This window comes from Felis catus, chromosome F1 (assembly GCF_018350175.1).
Source record: "Felis catus isolate Fca126 chromosome F1, F.catus_Fca126_mat1.0, whole genome shotgun sequence".
Lineage (NCBI taxonomy): Eukaryota > Metazoa > Chordata > Mammalia > Carnivora > Felidae > Felis > Felis catus.
Genome location: NC_058384.1, coordinates 12071883 through 12090797, shown reverse-complemented (window position 1 = coordinate 12090797; position 18915 = coordinate 12071883). Strand labels below are relative to the sequence as shown.

Sequence of the window (18915 nt, the reverse complement as noted above, 5' to 3'; positions counted from 1 at the left end):
GAATTAACTAAATCTGTCTAAAATAATACAAACCAGTATGCTGTCAGGTGACGACAGCGTGCCAGTGGACCCGACGATTTATGCATTGACGTGCAGTCACATACACTTACTTCATGGGTTACAGGAAGATATCCGTGAAGGGGGTTGTGGTAGACAGAACTGTCTCAGAAGTCCATGAAGATAGAGCACTAATCCTGTGATAAAAGCAATCCTTATCTGTTTTCTGTTCTTCTTGTAATCACTCAGGTTTGGGGACAGTTTTACAGGAGGCTTAATAATAGGACTGTTTTTTCAAGTTACCCAAGAGGTCATTCTTTGGTAAAAATCTCTTCCTCTACGTCTGCCCTCAGCTCTTCCACAGATGTAGTTCGGCCATGTTTGCCGGGAGCCCATGATGCTCCAGATGGGAGTTAGACTTCCTGTGTACCTCATCAAGGCTGCCTCAGGCAGGAAAAGCTACTTCCGCACTTGATTCAAAGTCAAATCCTTAAATTTATTTAGAGGCCTTTGTTTGGGTGAGGTTAATTCTTACCTAAGAGGGTTCAGAGACTTTCACATACGAAACAAAAACAAAAACAAACCAAAAAAACCACACACACACAAACCTGTATCGACAACCTTGGCGGAACAAGACTGACAAAACGCAGGCCAAAGCAAGAGCCCCAAGTGGATTTAATGCTGCGGCAATTCTCTTTGTGTAGTGAAAGTCACTTGAATCAATTTTTTAAAACAGTCACTTCTCTTCAGACCAGCTAAAAACACTTGTTAGAATGCATCCAAATTAAATTGTGCTCATGGGCTTTTTTGTTCATTTGACAAACGTTTCTGGAGCCCCTACGATGTGCCAGACCCTGTCCCGTGGATGCGGTGTTGAAAAGATGACAAGGTCCCTGCTCCCCTGCCGCTGACATTGTGCATTTCCTGGGTTTTGAGAATGAAATCCCAAGAGTCTGAAAAAGTTGTTTTAGTGAAAATGTTCACAGATGATTTAATGTCTGTGACGTACACTAATAGATTTTTTAAATTTTTTGTAATGTTTATTTTTGAGAGAGAGAGAGAGACAGAGCGTGAGTGGGGGAGGGGCGGAGAGAAAGAGGGAGACACAGAATCCCAAGCAGGCTTCAGGCTCTGAGCTGTTAGCACAGAGCCCAACGTGGGGCTCAAACCCATGGGCCACGAGATCATGACCTGAGTGAAAGTTGGACGCTTAACCAATGAGTCACCCAGGCGCCCCACCAGTAGATATATTTAATAAATGTTTGGTAAATGAAATTGACCTGCCAACATACATTTATTAATTACTCAAAAATCTGAGCATTCTAAACTGAAATTCAGTGTGTTACTTCAGTTATTTGAGTGGACTCAGGCAATGAGGATCCACAACCTTTTGGCGGATAGCCTGTCACCGGAAAACACGTGGGGTGATATGGAAAGGCCAGAAATATCACATTCCCATGAAGTAATTACCTAGGACTTCAAGAGGTTTTATTTTCTTTTGTTTTTAAGGCAAAAGTGCTAAGCAAAATGAGCCTGACTGACCGAGGCACTGCCTTCAGAAAGCTTGGATTTAAAGAAAGAGTAGGGGCGCCTGGGTGTCTCGGTTAAGCGTCCAACTCTTGATTTCAGCTTCAGGTCATGATCTCACAGTTCATGAGTTCGAGCCCCACTGTCAGTGCGGAGCCCGCTTGGGATTCTCTCCCTCCCCTCTCTCTGCCCCTCCCTTGCATGCTCACTCACTCTCTCTCTCTCTCAATAAATGAACAAATAAGTAAATGAAAAGAATAGTCACTCAGTTTGTCAAATATTTGATAATAAATAATAGTCTTATGTCAGAATGTAATGGAGAAAAAGACATGATCCTAACAGAAATATATAACTGCAATAATTTGTAAAATGATTTGGAAGGAAATGGTTTATTAAATGAAAAATTCCTGTATTCATCCACTTGGCAAACGAGTGCCGAACACTAGCTCTTGAGCCCCTGAAGCGTGAGCTGTGAAAGACACAAAGTCTCATGGCTCTTGGGTTTTAGAAACGTTCCATCCAGTAGGTGAGGGGCGACATGGCATGGGGTAAGACAACATAGGAGTTCAGACGAAAAACTGATGCGTTCGTAGGAGAAGCCTTTAGGCTGCGCTGATCAGGAGACGCTCTGCGGAGGCTGCGTTCAGTCGGATCCTCCAGGATGGGTGGGATTTTTTTTCAACGAAAACGGAAAGAAATTCAGGGCAGCGTGAGCCAAGAACGAGAGGCAAGTCCACATGAAGTCAGTTCAGGGAATTTCCAGGGACTAATCTAGCTTAGCCAGGAGCTCTCGCACTTTCCTGTTCTATGGAACTGTGGTATTTGAAAAAAAAAAAAAAAAAAGCAGCCTGAGGATCCAAATGGGGGCAAAAGTTTAGGACAGAGGACGGTCATTGTGTTTTTAGATATGTTGAATTTGAGGAGATGGCAGGCTACCCAAGAAGAAGCGGCCTCGGGCAGGGCAGAAGTGAGTCCTGGACTGAACCCATCCAGACTGGATAGGGAGAGCCATGGGAGGCACAGGCGCAGAGAGAAAAGGATAAAACTGGGTTCTTCAGTGTGACTGCTTAAATCCTTGACTTCATTTTTGTCCCTCCTACCTACACTTCCCGGCCCGCCATCCCTCCTCCTGTCTCTGTAGTAAATGGCCTGTGTCCTATTTTTTGTGGGACACCTGCCGCCTAGCAAAACACCTGACCTAGTAGGTGCTCAATAAGTGTTTGTTCAATAGATGAGTGAATGAATGAATTCAGTGCAAAACTGGCTTCTGAGGAAACTTGAAGATTGTGACCAAATTTCTTTGACTCTCCAGCCATCAAGTGCCCAGAATTATTTGCCCCAGAGCAGGGAAGCCTGGCTTGTTCTGACACCCGCAGAGAATTCAGTGTTGGCTACACCTGCCATTTCTCCTGTAACAAGGGCTTTGAGCTGGAGGGATCTAATGATGTTGAATGCACAGCTTCCGGAAAATGGACAGCACCTCCACCAACCTGCCAAGGTAAAATACACTCACTGAGACCACTCTTCTTCTGGAAACTTCTTCAAAAGTAACAAAAGCCCATATAAGCTCTTACTATGTGACAGGTATGCGTGATTGCATTATTATCGTGAAAGCTTTGTTTCTTGTTATGAAATATCTGTTGGGATCTAGGAAACATAGCCTATGGATTTAAGAATTTATAAGGAGTGACAGGACTTCTCACTTTTGTGAAATAAAAGATATATTGGTGCTGTTTTCTTTTTCCTTCTTTTGAGAGAGAGAGAGAGAGAGAGAGCATGTGCACACATACACACGAGCTGGGGAGGAGCAGAGGGAGGGAGGGAGGGAGGGAGAGAGAGAGAGAGAGAGAGAGAGAGAGAGAGAGAGAGAGAGAGAGAATCTTAAGCAGGCTCCTTGCCCAGCACAGAGCCCAACGCAGGGCTCGAGCTCACAACTGTGAGACCATGACCTGAGCCAAAACCTAAGCCATGACGCTTAACCGACTGAGCCATCCAGGCTCCCTAAAGTTATATTTATTCTTTTTTTGTTAAATGTTTATTTTTTGAGGTAACGTGAGAGACAGAGTGCACGTGGCGGGGGGGTGCAGACAGAGGGAGACACAGAATCCGAAACAGGCTCCAGGCTCCGAGCGTTCAGCACAGAGCCTGACGAGGGGCTTGAACTCACGAGCTGTGAGATCATGACCTGAGCCGAAGTCGGACGCTTACTCGACTGAGCCACTCAGGCGCCCCAATTCTTAAGCAGAAATTTTTTCGTAATTTTGGCCTCTTTTGCTCAGAGACCTTTACTGAGTCGATTGCATGTTCTCCATGTATTCATTGTGATGAGAAGTACAAGGCGTGGGGTCACTAACTCAGTTTTTCAAATCAAGGAACTGAGAGAGAGGTCATGAGCATCTTTCTGCGACATGGAAAGTCAGCGACAAAGCCAGTGGCATCGTGCATACCTTACATTTCGTGCTGACCTTTGACCAGCAGGCAATGCCACGTCCCAATGAAGCAGCGAGGGCAGGCAATTGGCCCGTGTGTATTTCGCTTTCTACTGAATTTCTACGTTTTGGCACCAAATCTTCCTTTTCTTTCTTTCTTTTTCTTTTTTTTTTTCTTTTGTCAATATTGGTAACATTGACCTCATGCCCCACACCCCGTTCTTCCTGGGGCCTAGAGCATTACCTCCCCAAGGGTATTTTTCAGTATTTTTTTTTCTCACCTGGTTTTCCATACCTGAGATCGCCAATTTTCCTCAACGTCCTGGAGGAGCTGCCGCTAGCGCCTTCGTTGCTACAGAAAGAGTGGAAGTCGCTCACGCCACGTCAGTCTTCACCCCGTTACGCCCCGTGTGACTGGGATCTCTCTAAATGGAAACGCTTTTTCACAGCAGGTGTGGTATCAGCTCCTCTCTCAGAGGTTCGATGCCCAGCCCTCACCACCCTGGAGCAGGGAACAGTGTCCTGTAGGCATGGTCTGGGAACCTTTGGCCCGAATACCACGTGTTACTTTGGATGCCACGCTGGATTCACCCTCACGGGAGGCCGTGCTCTCAGATGCAGGCCTTCGGGACAATGGACGGCGGGAGCTCCCACGTGCAGAGGTAATGGCAATGGGGCAGGCGGTTCGCACCTACCTGTTGAAATCGCATCCAGCCCCAACGACCCCTTCACGTGTCGGCTCCTCGGTGAAGTCCCCACCGATCCCGGTGAGAGGTAACCTGCCGCAGGCGTGTCGCCGCTCCCCTTGCTGTGTCACAAGCGAGTGGCCTGCTCTCGAAGACGTAAGGGAGGAAACGCTTGTAAAACGTCCAAGTGTGTGAGGACAGCAAGTTGTGAAATACTCGCTGCCGTTCCACGAATTATGTGATAGTGTGATCATGCCGTATTTTCATAGCCGGAACCTGAATGAAAAGATATGCCGTGTCTGATACCTCTGGAAGAGCTGTCACCCCCTGCGGGAAGTACCGTGTCTCTCCCGTCTTTGTATTCCCCATGAAGCACAGGAACAGCGCTTTGTAAATGTCACCATTTCTCAAGAATGTTTATTTGAGTTCGACTTTATTTCCTGAGCTTTAGTTTCCTATCTACAAATTAGGGACAATAACCCGGAGTTCCCTGAAGATAAGTTTGATTTTTTTTTTTAACGTTTATTTATGTTTGAGAGAGAGAGAGAGACGGAGGGAGTGCAAGTGGGGGGGGGGGGAGAGAGAGAGGGAGACACAGAATCCCAAGCAGGCTCCAGGCTCCGAGCTGTCAGCCCAGAGCCCGAGGCGGGGCTCGAACCCAGGAACCATGAGATCATGACCTGAGCTGAAGTCGGACGCTCAACCGACTGAGCCACCCAGGCGCCCCTCCCTGAAAAAAAGTTTAAAGGGGGTGACATTCTCTACTTCATTCAAACTTCCAGAGGCCAGCCATGCTGAACGCTTACCAAGTGTCTCAATAAACACGTGCTGCCATGCCAGCAAATTGCCCATGGCAGTAAGAATAACATTTAGAACAGCGGTGCTTTTGAGAAGCCAAATACTGAAAATAGCATTTTTGTAGGTAAGATTGATGGAGCCACTAGGAGGTATTTATTGAATGCTCCCTCCTGGTTCTTCAGCTGTCATCCTCTGAGCGGGCATCTCAGTATGTGTGATCTTGGAGGAGCTGGTGTGAATGTCAGCAGTGGCTCATCTCCTTTCTGATCTTTCACATTCCTACCCCAGCTGCTGGCAACGCTAGCCAGGTCACAAATGAAACCAGAATCTCTGTTACCTTCCTTCTGAATGTTTGTTTTTCCCGCATTCCTTCTTTCTGCAGCCGTCAAGTGCTCTGAGCTGCATGGTACCGAGCCAGGCACGATGAACTGCTCCAACCCCTGGGGAAATTTCAGCTACGGCTCAACCTGCAGCTTCCATTGTCCAGAAGGCCAGTTACTTAATGGCTCAGCAAGAACCGCATGCCAAGAGAATGGCCAGTGGTCAACCCCCATGCCAACCTGCCAAGGTATATTTTCCGTATGGATTAGGAAGTCATTTGATAAGGAACATAACAGAATCAGTATTCCTTTTCTGTGTATTTCTTTAATTTTTTTTTCTTTCTTTAGTTTAGAGGAGAGGGCATAAGTGGGGGAGAGGGGCAGCAGGGGAGAGAGAGAGAGAGAGAGAGAGAGACAGACAGACAGACAGACAGAAAGAGAGAGACAGAGAGAGAATCTCAAGCAGGCTCCACACTCAGCACGGAGCCTGATGTGGGGCTTGATCTCATGACCCTGCGATCATGACCTGAGCTGAAATCAAGAATCAGATGCTCAGCCAAGGGAGCCACCCAGGTGCCCCTGGTCTGTGTATTTCTGACAGTGGTCTCACTTTCACTGGGTTTCCCCTATGTTTAATAAATATTTCATAATGAATCAAGCAGAATCTCCTTGCCTCCTGCAAAGCAGTAGGAATTAAATTCAATGACTCTACAGACAATCCCCACCCCAGTGCGGAGCTCACATTTGTCAGATGCACCCTCTCATGTCTTTATAACCTGTGTGTAATAAATACATCTTGAAGTTTCAGAATGTTTTTAATGGGAGGTTATTTCGTGAAGATTCCTAATTAATGATCTCAGGAGAATTTTCTGTACCACACGCCTCTAAAAACACGTGGGGGGGCGCCTGGGTGGCGCAGTCGGTTAAGCGTCCGACTTCAGCCAGGTCACGATCTCGCGGTCCGTGAGTTCGAGCCCCGCGTCAGGCTCTGGGCTGATGGCTCAGAGCCTGGAGCCTGTTTCCGATTCTGTGTCTCCCTCTCTCTCTGACCTGCCCCCGTTCATGCTCTGTCTCTCTCTGTCCCAAAAATAAATAAACGTTGAAAAAAAAATTTAAAAACACATGGATCTGTTTAAATGAAGCTTCATCTGTTTGTAAGGCTTATCTCACCCACCTTCCTTCTTCTTTTTCATTTTTTTTTATTAAATTTTTTTTTCAATGTTTATTTATTTTTGGGACAGAGAGAGACAGAGCATGAACGGGGGAGGGGCAGAGAGAGAGGGAGACACAGAATCGGAAACAGGCTCCAGGCTCTGAGCCGTCAGCCCAGAGCCCGACTCGGGGCTCGAACTCACGGACCGCGAGATCATGACCTGGCTGAAGTCGGATGCTTAACCGGCTGCGCCACCCAGGCGCCCCTTCTTTTTCATTTTTTTCTCTACGGCTTGTCAGGACTACCTTTTGTTGCATAACTAAGTCTTTGATTGCCAAAGAAAAAAAATTACCCATGGTTTATTTTATTTGCTTAAGTTTCTACTTCTTTAGTCATTTAATTCACATTTTTTTAGATTTTTATTTTTATTTTTTTAGTATAATTTATTGTCAAATTGGTTTCCATAGAACACCCAGTGCTCATCCCAACAAGTGCCCTCCTCCCTGCCCATCACCCACTTGCCCCTCTCCCCCACCCCCCGTAATCCTTTCATCCACTTTATTAGGGCCCCTTCACCTGACTCCCTTGGAAATTATGTTTGATGTTGAAGCATTAGGAATAGAACTGGGCCCCGGTTAGCATTCTATTGCAGTAGTCTTATGGCTTCCGGATGTCTGGCGCCAGGCTGTCAGCACAGGACTCGATCTCACAGCTCCGAGGCCCTTCTTGGGGCCCTTCTGGAAGAATGATGGTCTTCTGCACAACATGCTTCTCATGCCCCACGTGTATGTTTGTTTTGCAGCGGGGCCGCTGACTATCCAGGAAGCCCTGACTTACTTTGGCGGGGCAGTGGCTTCTACAATAGGTTTGGTGACGTGTGGGACCCTCCTGGCTCTCCTAAGAAAGCGTTTCAGGCAAAAAGGTAAATAGGAAAGAGTCTTCTCCTTCTTTTCTTCTTTAGTGTCACGAGGGAGGGGCCATGAAACCATAGCGTCAGGAGTTCATGTTTGAAAACATGTTTGCGTTCAAAGGAAACAAGCCCAAGAGAAGTTATCTTGGGAACTGACCTCGCATCAGAATCACCTTTATAAAAAAAATTACAGGGGCGCCCGGGTGGCTCAGTCGGTTGGGCGTCCGACTTCGGCTAGCGTCATGATCTCACCATCCATGAGTTCGACCCCCGCGTCGGGCTCTGGGCTGACAGCTCGGAGCCTGGAGCCTGCTTTGGATTCTGTGTCTCCCTCTCTCTCTCTCTGCCCCTCCCTGGCTCATGCTCTGTCTCTCTCTGTCTCAAAAAAATAAGCAAAAACATTTAAAAATTTTTTTAAAAATACACATCCTTATAGAGATCTGGAAATTGGTCTGGAAAACTGAATTTCTCAAAAGCCCTCCCCTCCAAAGTCTGATGATGCCCCTTGGCCCATTGGCATTTGGAGGCCTCAGGTCTAGGTAACCTTAGTTACCACCAAGACCAACTGGAAAGGACCGTGCTTCTCTCCTCATCTTTCTTTCATGCAATAGTCATTTATTGGCCGGCAGTGCTCGGTAGTGGGACCCAGGGTAATGGCCATGATGTTAAAGACTGTGCAAGCCCAGTAGGGAGACGGATAAGTGAAATCTAAGCTAATGCTGAAGTAGTACCTGTGTGAGGCCAAAACACACCCTGGATATGACTGGAACACAAAAGAGAGGTGTCCCAACGGAACTGATAGGTCTGCAAAGGCTCCTTTAAGCTCTACCTTGGAAGAATAAGAAGGATTTCCCTAAAGGGAAATAAATGGAAATAGAGTTCCAGCAGAGAGAATGGTGTGTGGAAAGACCTGAAAGGGGTAAGTGGCCAGGCAAGCGCTACGTTCAGCATTTTGGTGCCTCTGAACCAAAAATGCTGTGGAGGAATCGAGAGATAGAGCCGGAGCCGTGGGGGGTAGCTGCTCAGTCATGATCTGGGGTGGCACACTGAGAGATCTGTACGTTCTCCTGAAAACTTGCGGGGCTGATGCAGGATGGAAGAGGGAAGTGACCCAATGGATGAAGACGCTCTATGAGGGAGGCTGTGTTTATCAGACTGTTCATCAAAAAAGGAGCTCTAGGGGAGCCTGGGTGGCCCAGTTGGTTAAGCGTCCAACTTCAGCTCAGGTCATGATCTCATGGTTTGTGGGTTCGAGCCCTACATCAGGCTCTGCACTGACCATGCGGAGCCTGCTGGGGATTCTCTCTGTCCTCTCTCTCTGCTCCCCCCCCCCCCCCGCCAAATAAATAAACTGAAAAGAAAAGAAAAGAGAAAAGAAAAGAAAAGAAAAGAAAAGAAAAGAAAAGAAAAGAAAAGAAAAGAAAAGAAAAGAAAAGAAAAGAGAAAAGAGCTTGGCCTAGGATGAAAGAAGGGAACCATCTCGTATGGATTAAAACATTCTTTCTTTGTCTGGTCCGGATGCTCAGTCATGAGTTCAGAAACCTCTCTTCACACACTAATGGGGCTCTTCATCATTTCTCATGGAAGGTAACAAGGGGCATCAGAGGGGTCAGGAATGCTCAAATGCAGGTGACTGAGAGTGGCTGTCATACCTGATGGAGCTCTCATGGAATTGACTTTCAGCTCTGATCATTAACTGCTCTAGGGCAGACCCTCTTGTTCCGCACTTGTAAGTTCTCTCCATTCACAGAATCACCATCACATTGAGGCTGGTGTTCTAAAGTTCCTTCATATACTCTCCTGTGGATGGGTGAGTAGGACGATAGACAAAGAAAGAGCGTCACTCTGCTTAAAGAGCTGCCACCAGTCCCTCTGTGCGACATTTCTGTTTCTTTAACCAAATGCAGAAGGCAGAAGCAAGAGTTCCTAAGATCTAGAACCTATTCTCCATAACCATGTAGGAATCACATTATTTCTGCCTTCGGCCGCCACCCCACCCCCCCCCCCCCAGTTCTTTCTTTAGATTTGAGACGTTGCCAAAGAACCCTCCAGACCATGACGAGAGACCGGCAGCCGCCCATCCTCCAATATCTTTAATAATAAATAAATCTGGGGCGCCTGGGTAGCTCCGTTGGTCAGGTCATGATCTTACAGTCATGAGATCAAGCCCTGCGCTGACAGTGTAGAGTCTGCTTGGGATTCTTTCTCTCCCTCTTTCTCTGCCCCTCCCCTGTTTGTGTGAGTGCGCGCTCTCTCTCTCTCTCTCTCTCTCTCTCTCTCTCTCTCTCTCTCTCTCTCTCTCTCAAAATAAATAAACCCTTAAAATAAAAATAAATAAATTCATTTGTGAGGATGGGGAATTTTCCTTGACCCACTGCAGTGTGATTTTAACTTTATAGGACTCTATGGTCAAATAATAGGAAAATGCTGCATACTCTGTTCCTCTCCTGCAAATTCAAAATGCACATTCATTATCACATTGAAGGCTCAATAGTGTCCTGTAATAAATATACTTGTTCCCCTTCATTTGGCTTAGTGTTTTCTAAATTTATTTAGTCATAAGATGCTTTCCCCTTTTATCTCTCCACGGGACGATGGGCAGGCCGGCTGCCATATTTAAAGTTTCCACTCGGCGAGCCCATTGTTTGGATTAAGACAGGAGGCCCTGGTCACCCATGTTACCAGAGAAAGAAAACAGCCTTTGTTATGTGGGTATGGATTTGTTTACACAATCGGCTTCCCAACTAGTGGCTGGGGGAGTGTGACACAGGTTGCAATGACAGGGGACCTCAAGTGCCAAACAAATGGGTTTCAAGAACCAGCGATCTCAATGTCAACGGCAACCAAAAACAGCCGAAAGGCTGACGGCAAGGACCAGAGGACAAAGAAGAGGTTGTCACTGAAAAGCAAGAGAGGAAACATGAGTGGAGTGTGGATTACATACTGTCAAATGTTTTCATTCAGCCCCACACGGGTCCCGATGCACAGCTTGTTCCCAGTGCACCCCTGATAATGAGCCTGTGTGAAAATCAGTAACAGACTTTCCCCAATGACTCTTACCACTGATGACCTTTCTCGTTCATCTAGTTTTTTTTCCCTTTAAACCAATCATTTGTGTCTTCTTGCTTATTCCAGATGATGGAGAAAGCCCCTTGAACCCTCAAAGGTAAGAGAGACATGTTGCATGGTTGAGTACATTTTTCTAGTTTGACTTTTTAACTCACTGTGATATATCAGAATGACTGTACATAATGTCCCCCTTTTGCAACAAAACTTTTGCAAAATCCCCCTTACTAATTCTAAAGTCAAATACACAGATAATATATTCTAACTACACACAGTGTTTTTAAAAAAAATCAGTGATTTACTCATTGTAAAGTAAAGGAGAAATGAAAGGGAAAGTGATACATGATAGAAATAAAACGCTAAAGCCGAGGGACTACTCTAGTGGATGTGATGAGGCTGGCACTTTTGGGTCAACAGCCATAAAGACCAACAGTCAGTGACCAACAGTTTTTAGTGACTCAAACAGCATCAGAGGCATTGCCAGAACCAACCTGATTTTTTTTTTTAATGATGAATGACTCTGGTAAAGGATTGCAAAACCTGTTATAACCTTCTCTCAATTCACATGGCAATTGTAATTTAAAAGACACAAAAAATACGCTATTATATTTAAAGCAAGATAAGTTCTAGACTCAGAGGTTATTCACCTACAGGAATATTGAGTAGATATCCTAAAACTGTATGGAGTGAAGGATAAATCTTTTGCATCATATGCCTATTAGGCTATCCAGTGCCCCTGGCCCTTTCCCCCACTAAATGTCAGTAGAACTCTTGATCATTGTGAAAATTAAAACAAACAAACAAACATAGGGGGAAGTACTACCATGCTTTGATAACTATTGCCAGATGATCAGATATCAAGCCTGGGTATTTTCTAAGGATTTCTTCTCCCCAGGAAGAGGCATAGCGGGTACTCAGTACCTACAGCTCAACAATAACTTAACGGGGGTGTACGTGCAACGCAAATTGCCCAGAGCTGTTCAATGGCATCTCCAAAATATTGCAGGCATTTAATTTTGTTACCATTTTTTTAATGCTTATTTATTTTTGAGAGAGACAGAGACTGAACGCGAGTGGGTTAGGGGCAGAGAGAGAGGGAGACACAGAATCGGAAGCAGGCTCCAGGCTCCGAGCCGTCAGCCCAGAGCCCAACGGGGGGCTCGAACTCACGAGCTGTGAAATCATGACCTGAGCTGAAATCAGACACTCAACCAACGGAGCCACCCAGGAGCCCCAGTTTTTAAAAAAATTTTTTTTCAACGTTTATTTATTTTTTGGGACAGAGAGAGACAGAGCATGAACGGGGGAGGGGCAGAGAGAGAGGGAGACACAGAATCGGAAACAGGCTCCAGGCTCTGAGCCATCAGCCCAGAGCCCGACACGGGGCTCGAACTCACGGACCGCGAGATCGTGACCTGGCTGAAGTCGGACGCTTAACCGACTGCGCCACCCAGGCGCCCCCAGGAGCCCCAGTTTTGTTAGTGTTTCAAAGCAGAATTCCGGGGTCGGGTGTTCATGCATGGTGTCTCAGGAACTCTGTGCTGCGCCGTCATCAAGGCCGCAGCACCACATGGCAAATCTTTGTGTTTCTGTCCTTTAGCCACCTAGGAACATACGGAGTTTTCACAAATGCTGCATTTGACCCAAGCCCTTAAGGTAAGTCACCCGTGAGGATATTTTTGAAGTAAGTGGGGGGAAGAGAAAGAATACTAAAACTTGACTTTTTAGTATATAATCAGGAGTTACATTTTAAGCATGTATTAAATTTTTAAGCCTTGAAGGAAATTGCGTTGGCAGCAGGGGACAGGGTACGTCAGTAGAGTGACAATAGAAAGTAAGTTTATGCAAGGATTTCCATTTCCTCCGGGATAGAAATGCTCTAATAAGACATAACTTCTTTCAGGATGTGTGACATTCCTATTAATGGCCGCTCAGTGGTATTAACAACACTGCGGACCTAAATTTCATATATTAAAAAACAAAGAAACAAACAAAAAAAATACCGCGGCCTTGCTTGATAACCACAAGTCACACTCCTAGAAACATTCTACCAACTTTCATGCAGCCAATCCCCTATGTGACCTGCTGGAACACAAAAATAATTGGTTACTTTCTCTGTCCCCCAAAGCTCAGTATAAGTAGTTGAATTTCCTAAGGAAAGGAGCCTAGATGGCAGATTATCTAGAATCTAGAAAGAGCTTATGTTGATCCTCAGGGACAGAAATGCTAAGAGCTAGCTAGCTAGCTTGCTTGCTTGCTTTGAAGGAACATGTAATTATTTCAATTTCTTTCACCTCATTTTCAGAGACCTGTCCTCCTGGTCACCTCACTCAACCTCCATAGGATCCTATTTTTGAACATCAGGCTTCCTGCCAGACTGGGCTGTAACTGTGGCATATTTGCTGCAGCTTTCTGGAAATACTTGTAAAAAAAAAAAAAAAGGCATGAAGTTTCCTGTAGATTAGTCCTGGATGACAGCAGAAGGATTGTGCCACAGGCCCGAACTCTCCACCCACCCTTCCTGCTTCACCTCTTCCTTAAGCCTCAGCAGCCAGGACTGGATGCCTGCAGTGGTCTGTGGGTTTTGCCCAGCTGTCCCTTTCTTGAAAGACTCATTAGCCAGAGACTGAAGCATCTGACTTACCAGAAGACCAGACTGTGGAAACATAAAAAATGCCTCTATTTTTGGATTGGAGGACGGCATACTCTACTTTGTTGGGAGGCAGGTGGTATCTGTGACTTGAGGGGACTTCTAGAAGGTCTTCTGGGGTCTCCAGTGCTTGCCCTTCATGAAGCTTATCACACCCTGGCTGCAAGCCTTCCAAGAAGCCTCTGGTTGGCACCAGAGGGTGCAGAAGACCGAGAATCAAGACAGGAAGGCACGTGTCGCCTTCCCTCCACCGGTCAGTCCGCCCAAAAGGACCTCAAGACCAAAATTCAAATGTGCAATTAAAAGGATTCTTCCCAAATACCACGCTCTATTATTTGACGTTTTGTTCAATAAGGTCTGTGTACATCATTTTGTTTACATCAACGTAATGCATAATTACTGCTGTCCCAATGGTAGATTGACCCTTCATTCAGTCGGCAAATATATACCACACACACACACACCCCAACACACAAAATCAGAGAAGAAAACGAAGTCAGGAAATCAGAGAGGCAGGAAAAAAATCTTTATCACCTGAACGTTCTGTAAGAAAGAACAGATGTTCTTTATTAAACCACATGTTTAATGCATAGGTTGTTGAAAGTTACACAGTAGTTATCCGGAACTGATGCCAAAAAATAGCCAAACGGGACAGTTGCCTTGTCTCTGTGAGGCAGTAAACGTGTCATGCAGAACAAACAACACGTGGGTGCATATGCAAATAAAAATGGCAAAACCTTCTAGCTAAAGGGTTACAGTAACTTTGCAAGAGCTTCAGTGGTAACCTTGGCGGATTTAGGGACTCGCTGCTCTTAAAAAGCTTCTCATATCCTGTCGACAGCATCTCTGACTGCTTATCTTAGGCCAATCACTGGGCTGGGTGTTGCAGGACGGTGGCCACCGGCCCTGTGTCCAGAGTCGGAATCTGCCATTTGTAAAAGCTCCTCTGGGGAATTCTGATGGCGGACCGGCTTTCAAACCACTGCTGTCACAGATACAGAAGAGTAAGGCCCTGTTCCTGCTCTAACAGCTGATCATCTCATTGGGGAAACGATAGACATCCCGGCAAAGTAACAGAGGGCGAGCAATACGAGTGTTTTGTTTGAATACTGCTGTAGGAGCTCATAAAGTGGGAAAGGCAACTCGAGTCCAGAAGGAGACTCAGGAGATACTCCTACCGGGAGATGGGTAGGACTCCATTTGAACTGAACCAGTGGGCAGCAAAGACGAAGAGACGGGCATTGTAAGTTGGCAGAGTAGTATCAGCAAAGCAGCAGACAGAAAGAAGCCTGCGTGGAGGGAGAGTGAAGCCTGGAGGGGGCCCGACGTCACGTGACAGCACCTCGTGCGAGGTGCCCCATTACAAGGTCTCCAATCTACCGAGACAAACCGTTGAGACAGAAGCTTGGAGGCCCGCAGGTTCGGGGAACCTCGGACAGCGATAGTGATGCTTGGGACAACCTAAGCCTCCAATTTTCTAGCAAGGGCAAAATAAGATCTTAAGGCCCTGTGAAACAGCCCAGTGCTCGGGGAGACACGGGGGGGGGGGGCCCTGCAGCGGGGAAAAAACACAATCGGAGTAATAGGCGTGTGCGGGCTCCTCTCAGCTGCGGGCGAATCGGGCACCTCACAGTATTCTTTTATCTTGCTAACAACTGCATCGGGGGAAAGACTCTCATCCCCCTCTTGGGCCGATGTTAAAACCGAGCTCTAAAGAGGTTGCGTCGCCGACCCAAGCCAGCACGGCGCGGGGAGTGGGACTGAGGTCTGCTCTGCCGGTTGCCTCCGCGGTGCTGCCTCCGTGGCCTCGGGCCCTCCTCCGGCCAGAGCTGGGCGCGGGCAGCAGTCAGTGCGGTGGTCCAGGCCTGCCGGCCCCGTGCCCGGGCTCAGGCCCCCGCTTCCTCCCCTGCAATTGCAAGGTGTCCCTGTGCCCCTACCACAGCAGAATACCCTTTCCCCCAGATCGGGAGACCGACGCCGCCCTGGGAACTGCAGAGGGCGGAGCAGGTGTGGACGTTTTCGCGGTGGGTGGCGAGGGGCAGCGGGCTCAGCAGGTGCAAGGACCGCTTTTGCCCGCGGCTCGTTAACCCCTGGGCCCCGCCCCGCCCGCGAGGGCCTCCATTTCTGCCCTTCTCTCCACCTGCGGTAAAACATTCACCAGCCCCTCGCCCTGCCTCCTCCCTCCCGTCCCCGCGGGCGCGGACCCAGCCAACCCCCTTTGGCCTGGAGGGGCGCTAGGAGGGGAGGGCGGCTGGAAGCCGCGACGGCCTCGGCGCCCCGGCCGAAGGGCGGGAGGACACCGCCACCCGCAGCCTCCCGGGGCGCATTGCAGCCGCGACGGCGGACCGGCCTGCTGCGCGGGGCGCGACCGGCGGCGGACGCGAGCGCGGCCCAGGTCCCCGGCTGGCGGCGGCGGCGGCGGCGCGCGGGAGCGGGGAAGCAGCCATGGCCCCGGGCTGCCCGCGCCTCTGGGTCCTGGTGGTCCTGGGCGCCGGCTGCGCAGGCTGGGGGCGCCCGGGGGCCGAGGCGGCGCGGCTGAGGCAGTTCTACGTGGCCGCGCAGGGCATCCGCTGGGACTACCGCCCCGAGCCCGCAGACCCGAGGTGAGGCGGCTGTGGTGGCCGGTGGGCTCCCCCCGGGGAGCATCAAGTTACCTCTTCTAGGGAGCTTTTCCTTTGCAATCGCGGGGCTCGCGCGGCAAAACAGAGCGGAAAAAACAAAAAAGCGAAAAACCTTATCGCTAAGTTTGGAAACAGAATTGCCAGTTTTGCTTCTAGCGGGGCAGCGTATTCCACGATGCAGTGTGTGTCCTTCCGAGGTTATGGGAGACACAGGTGCCGCTTTCAAGAGTTGGTGAGTACGGTTTCGTTAGAGCGGCTCATTGGGGGTTGAGTGCGGTGATGGATGCAGAAGCACCTCTTTCGCCCTTCCTGCGAAGTCCCAGGCCAGAATTTTGGAAGGCTCGTGTTTTTCTAGAACCTCTAGTTACATATTATTTATTTCGTCCTCCACATGGCTTCCTCTTGTAAAACTAAAGATGTACGCTTTGGCCTTCATTACAAGCAAGAGTGTCCAATCGCGGTCGCCAAATTGCCACAATTTTGTTGTGTTCTTACAAATGACTTTCAAACCATCATCGGTCGGTAATTTTGCAACATGTTTGTTCCTTTACCTTGTCTTCCGCTTCATGTGGCTCGTTTTATTCACATTCTAGGTCCCTGGGATAAAGTCTACCCCGGGCTATTTTGGAAGGGTCCCTGTTAACAGACATACGTAACGAAAAGGTGGCTGAAATAAGAAAACTCTATCTTTGAATTGCAAACTATTTTTCCTAATTGAAGGGTTAAAAAAATAAGCCTTCCCAGCAATGAAACAAATTATAGGACCTACTCACTATTTCCAGTTATATTTTTATACTTTTTAATGGTAAACCTCTCAGTGTGACTCAAGTGTTTTTTTTAACTTAACATCACAGTTTACATGATTGTGAAAGACATGTTCCTCTTTTACAATTACAAAACCAAAGCAATCTGCCAAAAAATAATGTAATATTTCAAGAGTCTTGTAGCGTCTAGCATTAGATCCTTCAAAGAATTGCTTTGTAACTGGGTTATTTTGGAGGGTACTACATACTATCTTGGCCTTGTAATAAGAAGAAATCCTTACTCAAAAAATTTATTTTAAATATTGTCTTTCAAGTCGATGATCTATGTAGATCGCACCCACAGCCTTAGGAAACTGCCAGAAACCCCGAAGAAAATAACAGGCTTCCCAACATTAATCTCTGTTGCTCGTGGGCAGACAGTAACAGCTTGCCGCCTTCCCGGGGGCACCCCGTGCGTGTGCTTGGAAGTTTGTTCTTCCTTCTGTAGTTGACTCCGAAAATGACAAGCAGAACCACACAGGGCAAAAGCCTGAGTCACATGGTGAGTCCACAGGGCACCAGGACTGGTTATCCGATCCCCTCACTCACCCTGTGGTTGAGTTTCCAGAATTCGCGAAAGAGTCACAACCCTGGCGCCAATTATTGCGCCCAAACCATAGAATGATAACCTAGGCCAACCGTCAATATCTTTGAACCTCAAATCATGTCATTTCTCTCTCTGGCACTTTCTAGTGAAAAATCTAACCCGTGTATCTGGCTGCTTAAACTCAGAGCTTGTGCTCAAGTGGCCTGCACCCGCAGCTGAATGGCACTCACTTTAAGGAGATCGGTGTAGACAATTCCATTCTTTGCCAAAGTGTATTTTAGCACAAAGCAAAGACCTCCCCTCTTACTTCATCCAGTATTAGCAGCAGAATGGCTTTGAGAGGTGACATATGTCCATTATTCTTGTTTGAAGTCTGAAGTAAATGTTTTTGAAAATTTCCCTAAGGAAACTTGTTCAGTCACTTACACGTATGTAGGTAACAGGTATTGAAAACGAAAACATATATTCTTTTCTCCTCTAGGGTTCTAGCTTTATATGATTCTTATTATGATCAGATCATTTTTATTTTATTTATTTTATTTATTTTTTTTTCAACGTTTTTATTTATTTTTGGGACAGAGAGAGACAGAGCATGAACGGGGGAGGGGCAGAGAGACAGGGAGACACAGAATCGGAAGCAGGCTCCAGGCTCTGAGCCATCAGCCCAGAGCCTGATGCGGGGCTCGAACTCCCGGACCGCGAGATCGTGACCTGGCTGAAGTCGGACGCTTAACTGACTGCGCCACCCAGGCGCCCCGTTCAGATCATTTTTAGAGAATCCTCATAAATGAAAAATTCATCATGCCTGTTGTTGGAAATCCTATTATTTTCAGCTTTCTACTTAGATTAGTTTTGAATAGCAATTCAGTTGTTCGAAATCAAAACAGATATACCTCCAGATATGCACACAATATATACAGTGAAATATGGTAGAAAATATACCCTTATTGAACAAAAATTAAAATACACACCCCACACAAAAGTCTGATTCTGCTTAGTAAAGCTTTTATGCCATCATCCGTGGTCATGTATTTCAAGATCGGGGGTGGGGGAGGGGAGGGTTGTTTTCGAAGGTACTAAAGATTAAATAAATATAAATGGATTCCCACACGAGGGACACAGCTACCATATGGAATCTTAAGATTCTTGGGTTCTAAGAACTCCCAGAGGTAATTTTGCTCATTTTTAACATCGATGTTTGACCTTCTACTCCCCCCCAACCCTATGCACCAATCCCACCCCCCAAGTGGTTGTCTAGTTTCTACTGAACGCTTTCAGCGACTGAGAACCCAGTACCTTGAATAGCTAACTACTCATTTCCAGAACACTTTACTCCTACTTCCTTAAATTCTGCCCCCAAACATTAACACAATTCTTGTATCCCACATTTTAAAAAGTTTAAGAATTA

The 18915-nt window shown here is 47.1% G+C and overlaps 2 protein-coding genes across 16 annotated transcripts in view; both read left to right on the top strand.

Moving 5' to 3' along the window:
• Positions 1-13855, top strand: part of SELP (selectin P) — a 1134746-nt gene extending 1120891 nt beyond the window's left edge. For 8 of the 15 annotated variants that reach the window (XM_045049098.1, XM_045049103.1, XM_045049101.1 and 5 more), the window contains 7 exons: positions 2837-3022; positions 4403-4615; positions 5820-6005; positions 7713-7832; positions 10956-10986; positions 12487-12542; positions 13192-13855. In XM_045049098.1, coding sequence (XP_044905033.1) covers positions 2837-3022; positions 4403-4615; positions 5820-6005; positions 7713-7832; positions 10956-10986; positions 12487-12541 — 791 coding nt within the window. In that variant the 3' untranslated portion in view covers position 12542; positions 13192-13855. The remainder of the gene's footprint in view (positions 1-2836; positions 3023-4402; positions 4616-5819; positions 6006-7712; positions 7833-10955; positions 10987-12486; positions 12543-13191) is intronic. The other 7 variants (XM_045049108.1, XM_045049105.1, XM_045049097.1 and 4 more) reach the window with 6 other exon arrangements.
• Positions 13856-15742: 1887 nt separating this feature from the next.
• F5 (coagulation factor V) overlaps positions 15743-18915 on the top strand; it is a 75423-nt gene continuing 72250 nt past the window's right edge. The window contains exon 1 of the mRNA XM_011290903.4: positions 15743-16139. Coding sequence (XP_011289205.3) covers positions 15982-16139 — 158 coding nt within the window. The 5' untranslated portion in view covers positions 15743-15981. The remainder of the gene's footprint in view (positions 16140-18915) is intronic.